Raw genomic sequence first — 15,785 nt, 5'->3', positions numbered from 1 at the left:
ATGTATGAAGAGAGGTGAGGAACCAGGAAGCAAAGTTGTCGAGGAACGTGTAGGGAGTGTCAGAGGGATGGTAAATGACAGCTATTTGAAGATGAACAAGAAAGAGGCATATAGCATGAACCTCAAATGTAGAGTATGAAAGGGACGGATCTGGAGGTATGAGTTAGTAGGAGTAGCCGGAGGATAGACGGACCAGACACCACCACCATGGCGACCCCCAGGATAGGGGGTGAGAATATAAGATTACCGTGGAGAGAGCAGTGGGAGCAGTGGTGTCAGAGGGAGTATTTCCAGGATTCTGTAATGGCTAGGAGATTCACGTAGTTGGAGATGAAAAGGTCATGGGTAGAGATCAGTTTGTTACATACAGATCTGACATTCAGATGGCACAGGAGAGAGGGAGAGAGTTTGTGGGAGAGATGTGATTGAGATTGTCAGGTTGCTGTAGCGATGAGGTCAAATTAATTTGGAGATCAGGGATAAAGAGTAGTGATGGTGCAAGCTGCTGATCTAGGAAGGGAAACTGTAGGAGGTGGGTAAGGATGGCATACATTGTGATGTGGATAAAGGTGAGATGAAGTGACAGGGAGATAAGGGAGGGAGCAGGGCTGAGTGGTGGGGTAGTAGACCCATGGTGGGACAGAGGTTAATGAAAGTAGGGTAACAGAAGAGGAGGGGAAGGGAAGCAGATGGGTTGGCAGGAGACAGAGGAGGGGAGAGAGAAGGAGATGCAGGAATCTAGGGTAGGGGGAAAGGATAGAGGTGATAACAGCGGGCAAAATAAAGGATTAGGTAGACACTGAGAGATGGGGGAGTTGAAGAAAACCCGGACATAGTGTGGATAAGATAAATACGGGAAAGAAGATTGATTGGGTATAGAATTGTAAGCTGTAAGAGAAAGACAGGGCAGTAGAATTGCAGAATGCAGGTTAAAGTACACTGTTGGTAAATGTGTATGTTTAACGGCAATCATTTCTATGCAAGGGAAATAAAAATAAAGATTATATGGTTGCAAGAATTGAATTTTAAGGTAGACAGTGTTAGAAATAATAGGCTTTAAGGGTAGGCAAAAAAATAAGAATTTACTTACCGATAATTCTATTTCTCGGAGTCCGTAGTGGATGCTGGGGTTCCTGAAAGGACCATGGGGAATAGCGGCTCCGCAGGAGACAGGGCACAAAAGTAAAGCTTTTACAGGTCAGGTGGTGTGTACTGGCTCCTCCCCCTATGACCCTCCTCCAGACTCCAGTTAGGTACTGTGCCCGGACGAGCGTACACAATAAGGGAGGATTTTGAATCCCGGGTAAGACTCATACCAGCCACACCAATCACACCGTACAACTTGTGATCTAAACCCAGTTAACAGTATGATAACAGAGGAGCCTCTGAAAGATGGCTTCCTAAACAATAACCCGAATTAGTTAACAATAACTATGTACAAGTATTGCAGATAATCCGCACTTGGGATGGGCGCCCAGCATCCACTACGGACTCCGAGAAATAGAATTATCGGTAAGTAAATTCTTATTTTCTCTATCGTCCTAAGTGGATGCTGGGGTTCCTGAAAGGACCATGGGGATTATACCAAAGCTCCCAAACGGGCGGGAGAGTGCGGATGACTCTGCAGCACCGAATGAGAGAACTCCAGGTCCTCCTTTGCCAGGGTATCAAATTTGTAAAAATTTACAAACGTGTTCTCCCCTGACCACGTAGCTGCTCGGCAGAGTTGTAATGCCGAGACCCCTCGGGCAGCCGCCCAAGATGAGCCCACCTTCCTTGCGGAATGGGCCTTAACAGATTTAGGCTGTGGCAGGCCTGCCACAGAATGTACAAGTTGAATTTTGTTACAAATCCAACTAGCAATCGACTGCTTAGAAGCAGGTGCACCCAACTTGTTGGGTGCATACAGTATAAACAGCGAGTCAGATTTTCTGACTCCAGCCGTCCTTTAAATGTATATTTTTAAGGCTCTGACAACGTCCAACAACTTGGAGTCCTTCAAGTCGTCTGTAGCCGCAGGCACTACAATAGGCTGGTTCAGGTGAAACGCTGATACCACCTTAGGGAGAAAATGCGGACGCGTCCGCAGCTCTGCCCTATGTCGAATGGAAAATTAAATAAGGGCTTTTATAAAACAAAGCCGCCAGTTCAGATACTCTCCCGGCCGAAGCCAGGGCCAGTAACATAGTCACTTTCCATGTGAGATATTTCAAATCCACATTCTTTAGTGGTTCAAACCAATTGGATTTGAGGAAATCTAAAACTACATTTAGATCCCACGGTGCCACCTTAGGCACCACAGGAGGCTGTATATGCAGTACTCCTTTGATAAAAATCTGGACCTCAGGGACTGAGGCCAATTCTTTTTGGAAGAATATTGATAGGGCCGAAATTTGAACCTTAATAGATCCCAATTTGAGACCCATAGACAATCCTGATTGCAGGAAATGTAGGAAAACGACCCAGTTGAAATTCCTCCATCGGAGCACTCCGCTGCTCGCACCACGCAACATATTTTCGCCAAATACGGCGATAATGCTTCGCGGTGACTTCCTTCCTTGCCTTTATCAAGGTAGGAATGACTTCTTCTGGAATGCCTTTTCCTTTTAGGATCTGGCATTCAAACGCCATGCCGTCAAACGCAGCCGCGGTAAGTCTTGAAAAAAACAAGGACCCTGCTGAAGCAGGTCCCTTCTCAGAAGTAGAGGCCACGGATCGTCCGTGACCATCTCTTGAAGTTCCGGGTACCAAGTCCTTCTTGGCCAATCCGGAGCCACTAGTCTTACTCCTCTTTGCCGTATAATCCTCAATACCTTTGGTATGAGAGGCAGAGGAGGAAACACATATACCGACTGGTACACCCAAGGTGTTACCAGCGCGTCCACAGCTATTGCCTGCGGATCTCTTGACCTGGCGCAATACCTGTCCAGTGTTTTGTTGAGGCGAGACGCCATCATGTCCACCATTGGTTTTACCCAACGGTTTAATAGCATGTGGAAAACTTCTGGATGAAGTCCCCACTCTCCCGGGTGAAGGTCGTGTCTGCTGAGGAAGTCTGCTTCCCAGTTGTCCACGCCCGGGATGAATACTGCTGACAGTGCTATCACGTGATTCTCCGCCCAGCGAAGGATCCTGGCAGCTTCTGCCATTGCCCTCCTGCTTCTTGTGCCGCCCTGTCTGTTTACATGGGCGACTGCCGTGATGTTGTCCGACTGGATCAACACCGGTCTTCCTTGAAGCAGAGGTTCCGCCTGGCTTAGAGCATTGTAGATTGCTCTTAGTTCCAGAATGCTTATGTGAAGAGACTTTTTCAGGCTCGACCACACTCCCTGGAAATTTCTTCCCTGTGTGACTGCTCCCCAGCCTCTCAGGCTGGCATCCGTGGTCACCAGGATCCAATCCTGCATGCCGAATCTGCGGCCCTCCAATAGATGAGCCTCCTGCAACCACCACAGAAGGGATACCCTTGTCCTCGGCGACAGGGTTATCCGCAGGTGCATCTGAAGATGCGACCCTGACCATTTGTCCAACAGATCCCTTTGCATGGAATCTGCCGAAAGGGATTGCTTCGTAAGAAGCTACCATTTTTTCCCAGGACTCTTGTGCATTGATGTACAGACACCTTTCCTGGTTTTAGGAGGTTCCTGACCAGGTCAGATAACTCCTTGGCTTTTTCTTCGGGAAGAAAAACCTTTTTCTGAACTGTGTCCAGAATCATCCCCAGGAACAGCAGACGAGTTGTCGGCATTAATTGGGATTTTGGAATATTCAGAATCCATCCGTGCTGCTTTAGCACCTCTTGAGATAGTGCTAAACCCATCTCTAGCTGTTCTCTGGACCTTGCCCTTATTAGGAGATCGTCCAAGTATGGGATAATTAATACGCCTTTTCTTCGAAGAAGAAATATTATCTCGGCCATTACCTTTGTAAAGACCCGAGGTGCCGTGGACAAACCAAACGGCAGCGTCTGAAACTGATAGTGACAGTTTTGTACAACGAACCTGAGGTACCCCTGGTGTGAGGGGTAATTGGAACGTGGAGATACGCATCCTTGATGTCCAAGGATACCATAAAGTCCCCTTCTTCCAGGTTCGCTATCACTGCTCTGAGTGACTCCATCTTGAACTTGAACTTCTTTATGTACAGGTTCAAGGACTTCAGATTTAGAATAGGCCTTACCGAGCCATCCGGCTTCGGTACCACAAAAAGAGTGGAATAATACCCCTTCCCTTGTTGTAGAAGAGGTACCTTGACTATCACCTGCTGAGAATACAGCTTGTGAATGGCTTCCAAAACCGTCTCCCTTTCTGAGGGGGACGTTGGTAAAGCAGACTTCAGGAAACGGCGAGGTGGCTCTGTCTCTAATTTCAACCTGTACCCCTGAGATATTATCTGCAGGATCCAGGGATTTACCTGCGAGTGAGCCCACTGCGCGCTGTAATTCTTGAGACGACCGCCTACCGCCCCCGAGTCCGCTTGCGAAGCCCCAGCGTCATGCTGAGGCTTTTGTAGAAGCCGGGGAGGGCTTCTGTTCCTGGGAAGGAGCTGCCTGTTGCTGTCTCTTCCCTCGTCCTCTGCCTCGTGGCAGATATGAATAGCCTTTTGCTCTCTTATTTTTAAAGGAACGAAAGGGCTGCGGTTGAAAGGTCGGTGCCTTTTTCTGTTGGGGAGTGACTTGAGGTAGAAAGGTGGATTTCCCGGCCGTAGCCGTGGCCTCCAAATCCGATAGACCGACCCCAAATAACTCCTCTACGCATCGCCTGTCCACTGTCGTGTCCATAAAGCTCTTCTGGCCGAAATGGACATAGCACTTACCCGTGATGCCAGTGTGCAGATATCTCTCTGTGCATCACGCATATAAAGAAATGCATCCTTTATTTGTTCTAACGACAGTAAAATATTGTCCCTGTCCAGGGTATCAATATTTTCGATCAGGGACTCTGACCAAACTACCCCAGCACTGCACATCCAGGCAGTCGCAATAGCTGGTCGTAGTATAACACCTGCATGTGTGTATATACCTTTTTGGATATTTTCCATCCTCCTATCTGATGGATCTTTAAGTGCGGCCGTCTCAGGAGAGGGTAACGCCACTTGTTTTGATAAGCGTGTTAGCGCTTTGTCCACCCTAGGAGGTGTTTCCCAGCGCTCCCTAACCTCTGGCGGGAAAGGGTATAAAGCCAATAACTTCTTTGAAATTAGCAGTTTTTTATCGGGGCACCCCACGCTTCATCACACACGTCATTTAATTCTTCTGATTCGGTAAAAACTACTGGTAGTTTTTTCACACCCCACATAATACCCTGTTTAGTGGTACCTGTAGTATCAGCTAAATGTAACATCTCCTTTATTGCCAAAATCATATAACGTGTGGCCCTACTGGAAAATACGGTTGATTCGTCACCTTCACCACCGGAATCAGTGCCTGTGTCTGGGTCTGTGTCGACCGACTGAGGCAAGGGGCGTTTTACAGCCCCTGACGGTGTTTGAGGCGCCTGGACAGGCACTAATTGAGTGTCCGGCCGCCTCATGTCGGCAAACGACTGCTTAAGCGAGTTGACGCTATCCCGTAATTCCACAAATAAAGGCATCCATTCTGGTGTCGACCCCCTAGGAGGTGACATCCTCATATTTGGCAATTGCTCCGCCTCCACACCAATAACGTCCTCATACATGTCGACACACACGTACCGACACACAGCAGACACACAGGGAATGCTCTATACGAAGACAGGACCCACTAGCCCTTTGGGGAGACAGAGGGAGAGTCTGCCAGCACACACCAAAAAGCGCTATATATGACAGGGATAGCCTTATGATTAAGTGCTCCCTTATAGCTGCTTTTATATTAATATATTGCCATTTATTTTGCCCCCCCTCTCTGTTATACCCTGTTTCTGTAGTGCAGTGCAGGGGAGAGACCTGGGAGCCTTCCTGACCAGCGGAGCTGTGACAGAAAATGGCGCCGTGTGCTGAGGAGATAGGCCCCGCCCCTTTTTCGGCGGGCTCGTCTCCCGCTATTTAGTACATTTAGGCAGGGGTAAATATCTCCATATAGCCTCTGGGGCTATATGTGAGGTATTTTTAGCCTTTTTAAAGGTTTTCATTTGCCTCCCAGGGCGCCCCCCCCCCAGCGCCCTGCACCCTCAGTGACTGCCGTGTGAAGTGTGCTGAGAGGAAAATGGCGCACAGCTGCAGTGCTGTGCGCTACCTTAAGAAGACTGCAGGAGTCTTCAGCCGCCGATTCTGGACCTCTTCTTGCTTCAGCATCTGTGAGGGGGCCGGCGGCGTGGCTCCGGTGACCATCCAGGCTGTACCTGTGATCGTCCCTCTGGAGCTTCATGTCCAGTAGCCAAGAAGCCAATCCATCCTGCACGCAGGTGAGTTCACTTCTTCTCCCCTCTGTCCCTCGTTGCAGTGATCCTGTTGCCAGCAGGAATCACTGTAAAATAAAAAACCTAAGCTAAACTCTCTAAGCAGCTCTTTATGAGAGCCACCTAGAATTGCACCCTTCTCGGCCGGGCACAAAAATCTAACTGGAGTCTGGAGGAGGGTCATAGGGGGAGGAGCCAGTACACACCACCTGACCTGTAAAAGCTTTACTTTTGTGCCCTGTCTCCTGCGGAGCCGCTATTCCCCATGGTCCTTTCAGGAACCCCAGCATCCACTTAGGACGATAGAGAAATAAATGGTAAATCAGACTGGATTTTCAAGTGTATAAAGGCATAATGACATGGGGGGTCATTCCGAGTTGTTCGCTCGCAAGCTGCTTTTAGCAGCTTTGCACACGCTAAGCCGCCGCCTACTGGGAGTGAATCTTAGCATATTAAAATTGCATATATAAAAGTTTCTGAGTAGCTCCAGACTTACTCGGCATCTGCGATCAGTTCAGTGCTTGTCGTTCCTGGTTTGACGTCACAAACACACCCAGCGTTCGCCCAGACACTCCTCCGTTTCTCCAGCCACTCCCGCGTTTTTCCCAGAAACGGTAGCGTTTTTTCACACACTCCTATAAAACGGCCTGTTTCCGCACAGAAACACCCACTTCCTGTCAATCACATTACAATCACCAGAACGAAGAAAAAACCTCGTAATGCCGTGAGTAAAATACCTAACTGCATAGCAAATTTACTTGGCGCAGTCGCAGTGCGAACATTGCGCATGCGCAGTTAGCGGAAAATCGCAGCGATGCGAAGAAAAATACCGAGCGAACAACTCGGAATGACCCCCATGGTACAGATGTGCAATCAGATGTTTGTAAAAAACTGAAAGTCTGAATACAAGTAATTGCAGGTGAAGTGGAAAGCATAGACAAAGTGGAACATTGCGCGCATATGCAAAGTGGGTGTTGCAAGGCTTGTGAAATCCGTAGCACGGGAGTGCACAAGGAAAATGTTAAACTCTCATTTGTATATTTTCACACTTGAGAATCAGCAAGAAATCGCAGCCACGCATGATCAACCTGCACCTCTGATCAGGCCCTAGGTTCGCTATATGGTAGCACCAACCCTGGCACTGGCATGTGACAAAGCTGCTCTCTGAATACAGTTACTGTATAGCAGTGACAACTGAAAGTAACACAGTAGAGCTGCAACCCAGCTGTAACCCAGATTAATGAAAAAGACACAATCCTGCCTGGTAAAATAAAGAAATTACTGAAAAGTAGAGGGAGAAAATTTTAAAAATAGATTTAATAAAAACTCCAAAGGGCAGAGTTATTAAATCTTGGGCAGTGTGGATGGTGTAATGGTTAGCATTGCTGCCCCACAGCATTGAGGCCATGGGTTCGTTTCCAAGCACAGCCCTAACAGTGTATAGTTTGTATATTCTCCCCGTACTTGCGTGGGTTTCTTTTGTGTACTTCGGTTTCCTCCCACACTTAAATATACTGGTAGGTTAATTGTAAGTGTGTGTGTGTGTGTACATGGGCAGACGACATGGGCCAAGTGGTTCTCATCTGCCATCAAATTCTATGTTTCTATGTTTAAATATAAAATGGAGAAAGCAACCACTCAGCTCCTAACCATCATATTTCTACCACAGCCTGTAAAATGACACTTAGGAGCTGACTGGCTGGCACTTTACCTCTCCCCACTGTATCTCTCTCTAAGGGGTTTATTTATGAAATGTCGGGTTCTAAAACTCAGCATTCCTGAGCGTATTTATGCCCACTATTTAAAAGGGTAATGCTTTTACTAGATGTGTCTTGCTAGTAAATGCATTGCCCTTTTACATATCAGGCATAAACAGGCTCAGCAGTGCTGGGTTTTACAAGCCAAATCTTCATAAATAAACCCCCAAGATTTGATAAATTAACCCTCAAGTCACAAAGAGTTCAAAATAAAAATGTGCACAACAGAAACATTTAAAACATTGGGGGTCATTCCGAGTTGTTCACTCGTTGCAGATTATCGCAACGGAGCGATTAAGGCGAAAATGCCCACAAAACTTAGTAGATTTACTCACGTCCGAACTAAGAATTTCCATCGTTGAAGTGATCGGAGTGTGATTGACAGGAAGTGGGTGTTTCTGGGCGGAAACTGGCCGTTTTCTGGGAGTGTGCGGAAAAACGCAGGCGTGCCAGGATAAAACGCGGGACTGTCTGGAGAAACGGGGGAGTGGCTGGCCGAACGCAGGGCGTGTTTGTGACGTCAAACCAGGAACGAAACGGGCTGAGCTGATCGCAGTGTAGGAGTAAGTCTCGAGCTACTCAGAAACTGCTAAGAATTTTCTATTCGCAATTCTGCTAATCTTTCGTTCGCAATTCTGCTAAGCTAAGATACACTCCCAGAGGGCGGCGGCCTAGCATGTGCAATGCTGCTAAAATCTGCTAGCGAGCGAACAACTCGGAATGACCCCCATTGAGTACTATAGATAACTTCCAAATTTATCATAATGAAGTTATGTCTGGCTCCTGTGTAAAGAAAGACTAGTGGTGGAGTATGTACTAATAATGATCAAACAAACCTGTGTATGCATATGTAAGTACTGGGCAATCAGAGACCACTATAAATTTACTTGTGCCCAGAGCCACGTTGTGATGCTATCCATTAATAGATTATGGGGTCTATGTACCAAACCTTGGAGAGAGAGACAGTGGACGGAGATAACGGGGCCCATTTATCAACGATATTTAGCTACTCAAAACTCATTGCTTATGATAAATTGTGCTCCAGCCAATCAGCTCCTGTCATGTGTTTGAAAAATGACAGTTGGGATCTGACTGGCTGGGGCATCATTTATCATACGCAACGAGTTTACAAACAGGCTGGACCATTATGCAATAGATAGCACCTATCCTTGGGTATCAGTGCCTATTTCCCTACAGATTGTAATTTTGCAAGCAGGGCCTCCCACCTCTATGACTGTCTGTTAATACCCAGTTTTGTTTTATCACCTGTTTCCAATTGTTAAGCACAACTGAATTTGCTACACTATAGAAGAAACTGTTAATAATTAAATAAAATAAATAGCTAAAACTCGTTGATAAATGGGCCCCAAAGTACCAACCAACTAGCTCCAAACTTCCATTTTTCAAACACAGCCAGCCTGTAACATGGCAGCTAGAAGCTGATTAGCTGGCACTTTATCACCGTCCACTTTATTTCTCTCCAAGGCTTAGTAAATAGACCCCTTAGTCCACTGGCCCAGTGGATCTAGTCCTGATTGGTTGGCTTAGTACCATCTACTCCCTCTACCATCTACCCTGCTTATATCTCCCAATAGTATTGGTTAAGCACTTCAAGTGCATTTGAATTTATGGAATGGGTAGAAACAATCTAAGTCTATATTAAGCACATATTATTGTGTGTGTGCATCTACTATATTTCAATATTTGTAACAGCTTTTGTAATAGTGCCCCTTCGGCTGTGCGGGGCCAACGCGATATGTCTGTGAACAACGGCGTTCACAGAAGTATTGCTGGTACACACTGGCCGACAAACCATCGATATATCAACCGTTCAATTGATGGCTCACAAGACAAATCTGTAAAACTAATCCTTTGACAGGGTGCCAGAGAAACCCTACCGGTCACAAAAGTCTTTGAGTTTTTTTTGGCTGGATTTTAAAGGAACTTCTTGTGTTGCAGTATGAGCAACCACTTAGGGCTGTGCCACCTATTTTTCTGACAGTGGTCCTGATTCACGTTTGTAAGCAAAGCAAAAAAGCAAGCAACTGGGCAAAACCATGTAGCACTGCAGGTGGGGCAGACGTAACATGCAGAGAGATTTAGATTTGGGTGGGTTGTTCTCAAACTAAAATCTAAATTGCATGTAAAAATACAGCTGTCTAACATTTGTGGGCTGCATGTAAAAGCAGCCAGTATTTACCCTGCACAGAAAAAAATATAAAATGTATTTGCTTCTCTTGCATGACAATATGGTTTGTTCCAGACACAAAGTTACGTGCTTTTTTGCTTTACTTACAAACATGAATCAGGCCCTATATCGGTAAGCCAATTCCTTTTCAACATTGTAAGATACTATTCCCTCTCTTTACCACAATAAAAAAAAATCCAGACTGTTAATTCTATATTGTAATAAACTTACTCCAGTACTTACCAAACACATCAACAATTTCATACTTGTCTGGATTGTCCTTTGTATGCATTTTCCTATCAATCCTCATAACATTATTGTCTCCAATTTGTATTGCTTTACTGTTTGATATGGTTAAAAAGACAGGTTTTTCTGTAGAAACGCAAAAGCAAAAAGCATGGTCAGTCATGTTAGCAAATATGAGAGAGCAGTCAGTTTAGTCTCCATACTACGGCCCTCATTCAGCATGTATCACTACTATTGCTAAAAGTGTGATTTTTTGCAATCTCAAGAACCTCACAGGTAGTTGCTTTCCAGAAATGGAAAAAATGCCCACTGCAGTTTTGCGATGCATATGCTGTTTTGCATATGCATCGCAATCCATATGCAAAATCGGAAACATCATAGGGGTAAATTCAATCTGTGCCAAGGCACAGCATCCACAAATATGAAGAAATCCGGAACCGGAAGCCACCTGTGAACAGCAGCAGCCGGAGAAGAGGCGTGGAAACAGAAGCAGGCAGATGCTGGGACACAGCCGTGGAGAGACAAGTAAGACTCCGTAAGAAGAGGGCTTGGGCCCGGCGGACAGTCCTATACAGGCCTTGAATCTGTTGACCCTTCCCACCACCTGAGATTGGAACGGACTCCCGAGGGTTCTGGAGATCAGGAGGGCGCTTGGAACAGAACGTCATCCTGATCCTGCCCGGACCTCGGTGAGGACAGTGTGTCAACATCTGTACCTTTGTCGACAGTCCCCCCCCCTAGACTAACATAGGGGTACCCCATAACAGCGTGGGACATATTCAACATCTATAATCTATACCCGGTTTCTGTGCACATCCTTCCTCCCACACACAATGTGTGCTGGACCTACCGAGAATTTTTTGAGACTTATTCTGGGGCTCCTTATATATACAACTAAGGGGGTAATTCCAAGTTGATCGCAGCAGGAATTGTGTTAGCAGTTGGGCAAAACCATGTGCACTGCAGGGTAGGCAGATATAACATGTGCAGAGAGAGTTAGATTTGGGTGTGGTGTGTTCAATCTGCAATCTAATTTGCAGTGTAAAAATAAAGCAGCCAGTATTTACCCTGCACAGAAATAAAATAACCCACCCAAATCTAACTCTTTCTGCACATGTTATATCTGCCTCCCCTGCAGTGCACATGGTTTTGCTCAACTGCTAAAAAAAACCCTGCTGCGATCAACTTGGAATTACCCCCTAACTTCACACACAAATAATACAGGTTGTTTCCACAAAAAAGAATTGAGAAGCAACTTTTTTTTTTTTTTTTGCATGTATAGGTAAACGCCTTGTATATAAATATTGCACAGTTCTCTCTAATGGCACAAGAATATTTCACAGTAGATATATGAATTGATAAGTAGTAACAGGTTTTCAGCATGCGTAAATAAACATCTTATATAGAAATACTGCACAATTCTTTCCAGTGCCATAAATAATTTGCACAGCAGCAAGCAATTGAGCAAGTCTTCAGAATACTCCACATGAAATGCCACACAGTTCTTTTCAATATGCACAAATCATATCATTGTAACTAGATACATAGCAGATTTTCACAGAGTGTAGGTTAGCTTGACCATAGATAAATATCAGGTAACAGGCTTTCCAAATGATACAGGTAGATTAACTTTGTTGAGTAGCTCAGAGCATAAATCCAAGTATCATCAGGACATGACAGATTGATTACAACCTACAACATACTATCTAAGGAGACTCCCTAGAAGAACTGAAACACTCAAAGAAGTCAAAGAACCAAGCAGGAATCTAAATTCAGCTGCAGCCAATTAGGAGTCAGAACGAAGCCCAGCACAATGAGTCCTAGCCTACACTGCTTTCAGAAGGCTGAGTGGAGCTCACAGAACTAACCTAACCATGGTCTAATAAGCTGTAACAGTAAGATTGACAACACATCCTAGCTAACATGAAGTACCCCTTGTTTTTGTTTCTCAGAAGCTATGTAAAGATTATTTTCTAGACCTGGGTGACATCCACGTTCTACACTCAAAAATGGATAGGTAAATCCTATAAGCATCCTATAAAACCCGATGGTATTACCAGTTCCTATGACCCAGCAAGCCATTTTAAACTTTCTATGTTAGAGTATTATCTCAATAATTCTTGGAGAACAGAATCCAGTCCAGGATTACACCTATTGCTCTCATGCACAAAGAATGTTTTTCTTATTTATTTTGCTCTCACAGATAAGTGATCCTTATAACAGTTTTATACGATTTCTATTCTTCCCATCACACAGTCCACCCAAGCCCAAAATTGTGGTTTTGTTCAGTTCATTTTCTGTCCGTGGCATCTAGGTGCTCATCCTTTAGATTTTCCTAAAGCTACACAGGCTCTTCAGTCTGCACTTGAGGGCTTCTTACAGACAAAAAAAACACATCCATGACAAACTTCTGGTGTGCATTGAAGGCTGTCCTTTTAGGTGTAGCTATCTACTTGACATCTTGTATTATGAAGCGAGAGAAACAACCACTCATGCAACCATTCATAAGCAACTTACTAATATCAGAGAGGAACTTAATTACTACTCCTTGAGGGATATACAAAGTAACAAATCCCGATTGAGTCTGAAATTCAATATTGAGGGCAACAGTTAAGGACACATGCTAGTTAGGTAAACAGGCAATTAGTAAACTTATTTAGGTGCATGGGAGCTAAGTTAGCTGATCCCTTACCTAACTCTCTAGCTGACTACTACTCTCATTTGTATAAAGATATTAAAGTCTCAACACAACCCATCCCTGCATCCATTACTGATTTTCTGCAAGATTTGCATTTGCCTGTTCCAGAGCCCTCGAATACTGAAGCTCTTAACTCCCTTGGTTGGACACCAAAGTCCAATGTGCCACTGAATCTCCTAAGAGGGCTAAAGCCTCTGGTCCCAATTCCTAAATCTGCGAAAGACCCTACCCTTACTCAAAATTACCATCCTAATGCCATTCTCTATTTAGATATTAAAATACAAAATTGATAATAAGTTAATTGAACACCTGTCAATTTAGATCAAGTTAGATGTGAACTGGGCAGACATGTTCCTGAAAACATCAAGAGACCTTTAAATATTATGGTCTTGCACATTTTGTACACTTATAATGCATTCATTAGAGACCGAAAAAGCATTTAACAGTCACCATTGGGGCTATATGAAGGTTATGTTGGTTTGGATCAGGTCCTTAGAGGCCATTTTAGAATTGTACTCCCTGCTCTCAGCCAGGGTCTTTCATAACAGCTTCCTATCCAACGGCACTAGGAAGCGGTGTCCCCTTCATTTTTGTTTTAACTATTATGCCATTGGCAGAAAGGACTCATGTTTCTGCAGAAATAGTGGGTCCTACCATAAAGGGTACTGCCCACAAAGTATGCCACCCATCCCGAGTCCTAATTACCAGTCATACATTAATTTCCTGCTAAACTAATATTCCTTAGCTAAGTTAAATACATAACACCGTTTATTGTGCCCTCAACCTTGCTTCACAAGTTGAAAATCTCTTATAAATATGCAAATTTTTGGCAGTCTTAATCTTTAAATTATCTATGCGTTTTTATTCCAAGTAGGATAGAAGACCTTCTTGACTAAAATTGACCAGTAAATTTTATCATTACGTAATGAGCCCTTACTTTCCCTAACTTAGAATTATATTGAGTAGCATTTCTCTTCACAACTGGTACATGCCTGATCACCTGAAGCCCTGGTCTAACCTTGAATTTAGCATGAACAGTCTGTTCTCTGTAAGAGACCTCTTGTGGTTAACTGGCCCCGCTATTATACTCTACTACCATACCTCCCAGGCTATGCTAACCACACAATCTTTTCTCCTATCCTTTGCTTAATTTACCCAAAACTAGTATTGCTAATTTTCATACCCAATCTCTTATTGAAGAACTGGCGGTGCTTGTGTGTAGATACAGTTAAGGATATTATTGTTCAGGATGGTCTCATGTCATTTGCCCAAGTGCAAGTCCATTTTGGCCTCCCTCCCAAATATTTTTATAATTTCCTCCAGAATATCCATTGGTTTAAGTCTCTTGCCTCTGAGGATGCATCCCTCCCCCTTAAAGTCCTTGGACTTTACCTCATATACTTCAATAGGAAGTGTCTCATGGTGGTATAACCTTCTTATCTCTGAACAGGTGCCTCTGAAACTCCCTATACTGTAGCTTTGGAAGAGAGTGATTGGAAGAAGATTTTTTTCTGGGAGTATTCAATTATCTAGGTGCATTAATCACTTAGAGATGTTCATAAAACTTGTTTACAGCATATACATTGCTCGAAAAACAGCATAAACTCTGGCCAACTGAATCATAGTGGTCAATCCAATTATCCACAAAGTGTGTGAGGTGTGGAGGCGTTAAAATGCCAGCAGCAGCACTGCATCTTGCACCCTTCACAGCCCCAACTCAGCCCGGTTTCGCACAAAATGAGGCTGAGAGCAGTTCTGTGTGAGTTCAGGCTGCCGTAAAGTGTGGCTGTTATTGCAACAACTCACACCAGAGATGTATTTGCGAGTAATAGGATTTTCCCCTAGGTTTTGTTGGAGTATTGCAGTCAGTCATGTTGGTGATATTTTACATGTCTGCTGGACTTGTCCCAGGGCTCTGCACTGCTGGAGACAGATGGAGAACCTGATCTCTAATGTTCGGGAACTTGGACTACCCCAGTAGTACTAATCCTATACCTTTAACCATTATCAGGTATATTCTTGGACATATTCTTATTGCTGCAAAAACAACTATAGTTGTAGAGGCAATCCTCACCAACTCCAGCAATGGCTGCATCAAAAATTCATAGACACTTTATGGGGGAGATTCAAATGTTTGAAAAGTCAGTTGGGAGTCTGTTTTTTCCTATCTAATAGACAGGAAAAAACAGTCACCCAACCAACTTTTCAAACATTTGAATCTCCCCCTATGATGGAGATAACTGCCTCTACTCCACCTCTGTATCTTCCACACTAATAAAATGGCACTGGTGGCATTAATTTGCGACTGACAGGCTGAGGAAACACAAATTTAGCCTTTAACCACGTGATGTTATGTATAATGTTAACCATGCTGGTACAAAAGTCCAGAGTTGGCCTGACCTTTACCAATCTTGAATCTGCAGGTTCGGTCACATTGCTCGGTCTCTTACTCATGTAGCCTCTATTATAGATTATGCTAATGTTTTATTGTCTGTGTGAGATCTTGGTATCCCAATCCCCTG

At 44.5% G+C, this 15,785-nt stretch overlaps 1 protein-coding gene across 1 annotated transcript in view; it reads right to left on the bottom strand.

The window, feature by feature from the left end:
• RIPK1 (receptor interacting serine/threonine kinase 1) overlaps positions 1–15,785 on the bottom strand; it is a 266,027-nt gene that overhangs the window by 49,974 nt on the left and 200,268 nt on the right. Inside the window, exon 12 of the mRNA XM_063923061.1 lies at positions 10,563–10,691. Coding sequence (XP_063779131.1) covers positions 10,563–10,691 — 129 coding nt within the window. The remainder of the gene's footprint in view (positions 1–10,562; positions 10,692–15,785) is intronic.

The sequence above is a fragment of the Pseudophryne corroboree genome, chromosome 5 (genome assembly GCF_028390025.1).
Source record: "Pseudophryne corroboree isolate aPseCor3 chromosome 5, aPseCor3.hap2, whole genome shotgun sequence".
Taxonomy (NCBI): domain Eukaryota; kingdom Metazoa; phylum Chordata; class Amphibia; order Anura; family Myobatrachidae; genus Pseudophryne; species Pseudophryne corroboree.
This window is presented reverse-complemented; position numbering and strand designations above follow the sequence as displayed.